General features: G+C 40.9%; 1 protein-coding gene across 4 annotated transcripts in view; it reads right to left on the bottom strand.

Moving 5' to 3' along the window:
• Positions 1-650: 650 nt before the first annotated feature.
• Positions 651-7,558, bottom strand: part of LOC117457993 (connector enhancer of kinase suppressor of ras 2-like) — a 43,313-nt gene continuing 36,405 nt past the window's right edge. For all 4 annotated transcript variants that reach the window (XM_034098224.1, XM_034098226.1, XM_034098225.1 and 1 more), the window contains 7 exons: positions 7,382-7,455; positions 6,430-6,501; positions 6,141-6,208; positions 5,217-5,317; positions 4,653-5,139; positions 1,832-2,034; positions 651-1,740 (listed from right to left, as the gene is read on the bottom strand). In XM_034098224.1, the coding sequence (XP_033954115.1) occupies positions 1,693-1,740; positions 1,832-2,034; positions 4,653-5,139; positions 5,217-5,317; positions 6,141-6,208; positions 6,430-6,501; positions 7,382-7,455 (1,053 nt within the window). In that variant the 3' untranslated portion in view covers positions 651-1,692. The remainder of the gene's footprint in view (positions 1,741-1,831; positions 2,035-4,652; positions 5,140-5,216; positions 5,318-6,140; positions 6,209-6,429; positions 6,502-7,381; positions 7,456-7,558) is intronic.

The following is a 7,558-nucleotide window of genomic DNA, read 5'->3' as shown; positions in this document are numbered from 1 at the left end:
TGTTCACGCTGACTAATTCCAATGAATATGCAGAACAACTCCGACCTTACCATGCACCATTATGGAGACCATCACAAGAGCAGGGGGCAATATAAAGGTCAGTTAGATGGTATTATATATGTAGAGACATTACACCGTGGCTATGAAAATTGGCTAGTTCACTGTGCTCTGTGTTGCATTCTGTTTGTTTGTGCAAAAATGTGCACATCTTTAAAGGATATACCCGAAAACAATTGCAATGTTCAGTGTACTTTGTGCAATTATTATTTACAGCCATATTTTGTGCAAAACTACTATCATGTGCAACAACACTAAAACGTACTAGTAGACTGCATCTAAAAACCCCTTACAATAATTCTTCATTGATCCTGGGGCTCTCTGAATCATAATGCATTTTCATCATCAATCATTTGTTTGTACATACTTACATTGCTTCCTCTTCTGTGTCATTCGTTGTGAATTATATGCACCAAAATAAGAACGCCTGAGGCTTATACACAGGGTGCATGTATATTCTTTTTGCATATCATTATGAATCTCTGTGTCAACCAATGTTTGGCTCGCTGTTTGAAAAAGTGTCTAAAAATAGTCATCTCAAATGAAATTATAAGAAAAACACATTTAACAATCCTTCTTAAGTGTGCTCTTGCCATACTTTATTCAATAAAAAAAGTAGTGTAGCTACAATATGGCACACTTGTGCAATATCAATCAATTTCCAATGGCATGGTAATGTGTTTTAGTTATACAAAGCATGCTTGTACATTAAACACTTAATAAATACAGTAATTTCTATTAACACTTAAAAAAAATTACATTTTGCAAGGAAGCGGTCGACACCATTATTCTCCGATGACCAAACGCACTTAGAAATACAAAACTGTCTTACAAACAATTAGGTAGACGGCATGCATACAAAAATATACAACTATTCTCATCATTTCTTTGTAATTTACAATACTGTTTCATTATTGCCAAGCATTCTATTTTTGTGCTCCTGTTTTGAGGAATAGCTTGCTTTCTCAATCTTCTCTCGTCCTTCTTGGAAAAGTACAATGTACATTCACAATCACTGAGGCACAGCACTTGATTTAAAATTTGTATAAGTACCCCAAAACATTGTGTAGTCAATGTTGTTTAATGTAATATTAAATATATATATATATATATATATACTATATATATGCTCAACACTCTGTACAATCATAGAACAAACATACCCCTTTATCATATCACACATGCATAACAAAATGTTGTGTACATCCAAAATAGCTTTAAATTCCTTCATCAACTAACTGAGCGTCTGTACACAACTCCAGCATAATGTTCCAAACCGTTCAACAGAAGCGCGGGGAGGTGGCCATGCAAGTGAGCGATGATTTACAAAGCCCTCCGTCGAGTCTTTGACACGGACACAAAGTGCTTATTTTCATAAACCCTGTTATTTTAACAAGATAAATGTATTTTTTTGCCTTTTTGTAAGAGTCCTCATCTTTAAAAAGAGAGTGGAGAGGGACACAAAGTATGGGTGCTCCTGCACGGTGAGCGAGGTTGAATGAAAGAGAAGATGTAGAGCCGAGCGGGAAAAATAAGGGTTTTGGTGCCTTTTATCTCCAGCAGAGGGATGCCAGCGGTGTGAGGCACAAGCAGAGTCCATACGTTTGAGGTTCAATCAACACACTGATCATCAGTCTACCCTAAAAAACCCAAGGACCGGTTTGCGTCTTGAAGAGGAACATTCTGGAAGGAGGTATAGAGGTACTAATTAGTAAGTAATAAAACACACGTATGGCAGGAGAGACACTTTATGCAACAAAAAAAAGTAAGTTACCTTAAGTGAGCTTTGGAGGATCCGGAGGCGATGAAGCTTGTCATTGAGGAGGGGGTCATTGACACGGCGGACAAATGAACGCTTGTACTCGAGGCGGCTGGCTGATCTGTGGTCAGCGGAGCTGGACAGGCTGGTCTGCTCCAGAGCCCGGTACAGATCTCCCAGAGAGTCCGCCTGCATCCTGCAGTCCCGCCGTCCATGGCCTTGATGAGAGGACAAGCAATCAACAATGGTTTAACATTACATTGAATTCAAGGATAAGATTCATAAGACACAAGAAAAAAAATACAAGTTAACAGCCTGCAGAATTCTTTATTTAAATCTCCTTTTTTAAACTGAACAAACACACTTAAGAGACAAACGTTAACAAACTAGTCTTAGCAGTACATTTCTCACCGCTCCACTTTAAGAAACTGGCAGTAGCTGCAGCCTGCCTCTGCCCACACATTAACATGGTGTTTTCTACCTGCACAGCGTGAAATGGCCGAAGATTTGGCTTGTCAAGGGACTAAGATAAACCATCTTGCTGTCAACCTGCTTCAATTTTGAGTAACCAGGATTTCTTTTATGAAAGAAATGATGTAGTAGGGTTTTTATATAGTACAAAATAAATTGCATCCATCTCCACTGCATTGCAATGTAATAAGATTGAAATACTCAAGGAGAAGTACCTCACATTTCTATTGCTCAGTATCTGCTTAAGTGACAAAGATGTATGTACACCAATTCTATCTGCAAATAAAAATGTGTTTTTCTAAATTAAATTACAGTTTTGATTCCTTCCAGTGTAAATAAATGATCTCAACATGCTAAGAAATCAGACTTCCTTAAAAAAAAGAATGTCATGGCAATAAGCTGAATTGAAAAATCATATCATTTTTAACGTGAACAGTTCTTCTGTGAATTGTTTATGGAAGCTCAATTTATTGCAATGATTTTGTGTTTTTCTTTGTCCCCTCCCATTTACTCAGATAATATGATCTTCCACTACGCCTCACAGGATGCACATTTCCACTCTTTGTTTCTCATCATTCTGTGGTGTGCCGTTCATTATGGTGTCTTCATGAGTGAGGCGGCACAGCTCATCCATAAGAATTGACCAGGCCCCCTGTGTTTCATGTTTAGATCCACTGCCCTCTGTTGGCATGATGCTGACACTACACCAGGGCTCTGAATCTGTTTGTCGTCACTCTATTTGGGGGTTTTGGAAGCACGGTGGTGTGTTCTGAAGCTTTGAGGCTGTGCTTTGAAATGTATCAAGCTTTATTTTCCGCCTGTTTTGTGTTTCTGTCTTGTCTTTACAGCCAGTGGTGGAGAGAGTGAACGGTAGAGCAATAGATAAATGAGGACAAGAAGAAAGGAGCCCAAGGCGTGCTTCTTTATCCTGTTCAGAATTCAACATTAACATGGGCTGAAAGGGTTCCTCCTCGCTTCACCATTCAAACACGGCCGAGAGGCACAATGACATCTCGATCGAGCATGAGAGAGAGGATAGAGAGAAAGAGGGAGCGTGAGTGTGAGAGAGAGTGGACTGCCAAGATAAATCACTACCAAATAAGACACTAAATTTCATCTCGCCGCCCTGGAGGTCTTTGAGGGACGGAAAATGGGCTGGCTTCAAATCTAATCCAATAAAGCTATATAGCGAGTGTTCAACCTTTGACATTCGCTGGCTCTGACTGCCTGTTAGCAGCTTTGATCAAATAACTGATGACAAACAAGCACACTGGCTCGACGCTGTGCGGACGAAAACACTGATGTTACAGTGAGATTTCAGATCACAGCTATTTCCTGTAAAGCAGAATATCTCAAATACCCCTTCATCAACACCAAACCTCATGCAGCAAATATATTGAGGTTTATTGTAGTCATTATCAACATCATTTTAAACTAAATGTTTATTTTAGTTAATTTAGTACCTTAAAAAAAACAGATTTCTACTTTATTATTTACCTTTTTGATGGATGTTTCATTTTATTTGTGTGAACTTATTACTATATTCTTTCTTAAGTTAGATTGTGTGTTGTTCTAAATGCCATACTGCCATACATTTTATGTTTAAAAGTCACTACAATTATACATTTGATATTATTATCTGTAAAACCTTTTTTATAAAAATGGATGCATTAATAAAAGAGATCACAGAGATCCTGAAAATGGCCATGTTTAAAATGTTCAGTAATATGTTGAGTGGGACAGCAGAGCGGAACATTTCAAGGATTTTTCCATAATTTCTTCACTTCTCACTTGCAGACTAATTTTCATCGCAGCAGGTGGTGTTGATGTGCTAGAAGAGCCTCAGCTTAGTGGGAAGCACTTCCTGCAGTTGTTATTTAATAAATACTAGCCAACTTAATCCGTAATCATATTTGTCTATTTCCCTTGAAACACAAATATGTAGATAGAAGTTTTTTACCAAATCATAATTTCTTCTTTCTCTTACCATCTGAGCTACTTCACCTTCTCTCCAAGTTTACCCTTGTTAATTTATGAATGATAAATCATCCATGTTTGATGTAGGGTTGCAACTAACAATTATTTATTTAATTTGTCTTCTATTTTTGTTGCAATTCATCAATGTATCCTGTAGTCAGAAATGGCTAATGTCAATAAAAATGTCTACATTATTTTATACTAAAATGTTTAATTGATTATTACAATTGTTTGTTAAATTGTAGTCAATAATTTCTATGGATCAACAAATTAATTAGTCAAGTTTTGGTTCTAGTCTGGTGAACTTCACTGTATTTTCTCCTACAGGGTTATAACTTTAAGGGTCTATGTTTCATGTGAAAAGGTGTAAAACTGCTGTGTGTCTGACCACTGCCTCGGGGCCTGTCCAGCTGGTAGTGGTGGGGCTCTCGCTGGTCGGCTGCAGCGGCGGTGGCGGTCAGGATGGCGTGGAGCCCGCTGTCCCGGGGGAGGGTGAAGCTGCGGGGTTTCCCTCCCACGTCTGAGTCGATGCTGGACCTGAGGGGCAGCGGCAGCGCTCGGTACTGTTCCTTCAGCAGGCTGCGCTGGGCGGGCAGGGTGGACTGCCTGCGGTACTCCATCGCCAGGTGGTCTCTGTCCTCAGGACGCAGGGGCTCCTCCACTGGGAACGTCTGGAGGTATTGCATCCTCACGTTGCTCTCCATCTGGTCCTGCCAGGAGTTTCGGTGGATGCTCGTCTTCTGCCCGGGGGAGACGCCGTTGTTGCTGCTGTTGCCGTCCAGAGGCTCGGAGTGGAAGTCGTCATGAGAGGAGCGGGACTGGAACGTGTCGGAAGAAGAGAGGTGGCCACGTTTCGGTTCCAGGTAGGGACTCACCTAAACACAGACAGACAGGTTGCAAGTGAAACTGAAAAGTGTAGCATATCTACTGTACTACAGGCTGAAAGACTCACTGAGGATGCCCGGGGATAGGTGTCATATGGTGGTGGAGGACTGTCCTGTTTGGACATCGAGGGCATCTCCATGTCCTCGTGATCACTCTCACTCCAGTAATCTGTCAGTAACAGATTGTCATGTTTTTATTAATACATCAAAAATAAAAAACAAGCCCTTTAAAATGCATACAAGACAATGTACCATGGCTTTTGAGACTGTAGGTACATGTTAGTAGCATATGAAAAGTTAGGCTACTGAACTGCTGCGTCTTGAAACATCCACTGTGCCCATAAAACGAGAGGTCTGACAGGTGCAGCTGCAGTGTAGGTGAGTGATGCAGGTCCAGGTCTGAGTACCGTTGAGGCTATATATGGAGACGGATGAATCTAAGATGTGAGAACTTCCTGTTAAGTCTTCTGGAGGTGGCTAGGCTCTTATTTAGTAACATTTCTGGGAAGGAAAAAGGCCCCCTCTTCATGAAACCAAAGACAGACCTGATCTCACCCGCCCACATTTGGAGGGTTTCTATGTAGGCTCCTCAAAATAGAGCACACTTGGTTACATAATTTCCTGTCCATTTGTGAGGGGCCAAAGAAAACCAGAATATCAAAAACAACAAGAACGCCTTCAGCCGCTAAGATTAGTATTTATATTCAGCACAGAGCAGATCTGCTGGGATCGGATGTGGAAATTAAAACCTGGGAGAGGTGTTAAAAAGCCTCATTTGCTGATCTGGAATCTGTTTGCATGTTTGAGCAGATGCACTGAGATGCTGCTGTGAACCTGTGATATGTAATTAAAACCTTGTCAAATGAAGAAGTGGCAAAATAATCATCCATGCATTCGTCATCATTCAGTTATATAAGATTCCTTGATCATGGTGTTTTATATAAGTGTTGAACAGAGACCTGGGACAGACGGTGAACAGTGACTAATCTCACCTTGGTCCTGGCGAATTTTCTCCTGCTCAGAATATCCTGCCACTGCCATACTAAGACGACTCAGCCACCTGTAGGGGGGGGGGGATATCGCTCATGACGCACAGCAGCTTGACATTCAATAAAGCATTTTCTGTGTGTGCGTGTCTCCCTGTTCGACCAATCACCTTGCAAAAGTGCTCTGTTCAAGGAGAGTGGGCAGACCCGTAGGGGGATTCAATTTCCGGCCAGAATGTGGCTGCATATTATTGGGGGAGTTTACAGCATGACCATCACGGCCTCATAAACTCACCGGGACATGTCGTCTACATTTTCCGCCGCAAAGTAGAAGGTCTTTATCTTTGGATGGCAAGCCTTGAAAGCACTGAAAGAGAACCAAGGAGTATATTTAAATCATATGTAAGCACAAGAGCGGGGACGTATAGCTCATTACCATATGAATACAGAAGATTGCCGAGGTAAACGGGCACACTGTCACACACACACACACTGTCACACACGCACGTACGCATGCACACACGCACGCACGCACACGCACACACACACACACACAGAACAATTCAGGCTGACACGAAAACAGCAAGACGTTGCATCATAAGATAAACGGCTCTGCTTATTTTCAATTGCTGTAGGGATGTCTGAGTCAGTTTCATCAAGCATGCTCGTCCGTGCTTACACACACAATCCTGAAAGCCAGATGCTGAGGGGCATGGTTGAGATACATATGTGAAGACAACACCCTTAACATGATTTTCAAGTCATAAGAGAACAAAATTCAGTTTTACATTTCTACTCTAATAACTGATTTTATTCCATAATCCCATATATGTACTACTGGTAGTTTCAGTCCTCTGCATAGATTACATTCTCATATCCACAGTTATAATAAGGCCATAAATGTGTGCACCTGCTGTCTTACTATACTAAAATGCTGCTGGGACAGTTTGCAAGTGCAAACAGTTTGAGAGTCAGGTGTCCTCTGTAAATTGTGCGTTTTGCGTGGTCAATCCCCCAAATTATTCAATATATATGCCAGTTTCTTTCCTGCCGAGAGGCAATTTGCACAAGGTTACCGCTGCACTGAAAACACATTTGTAGGATTGTAAATTCAACATGAGGTCTCTGCTGTCAGTTTTGTGAAGGTTTGTCTATTAGTATTAATTTTTGCCATATGTTTAGGCTAAACGTAAAGCTAATCTAAGGAAATGTATCCTTGGGGTATAAAGGAGGAAATCAGTACTTACTACTTCCTTCTGCACTCAGTGGCACGGTCGATGTTGAACTCTGGGAGGCTGACAAAGCCCTCTGCCTTCTCATCCTGTAATGCAAAGCAGAGAAAAATCACAGTGTCACATAGTTATTAAACAATTCACAAGTAATGCTGTTAATTGCTCTACTTTAAAAATCATCAACAATCATTT

This window comes from Pseudochaenichthys georgianus, chromosome 14 (assembly GCF_902827115.2).
Source record: "Pseudochaenichthys georgianus chromosome 14, fPseGeo1.2, whole genome shotgun sequence".
NCBI lineage: Eukaryota > Metazoa > Chordata > Actinopteri > Perciformes > Channichthyidae > Pseudochaenichthys > Pseudochaenichthys georgianus.
Note: the sequence above shows the minus strand (reverse complement) of the source record. Positions and strands in the feature narration are given on the sequence as shown.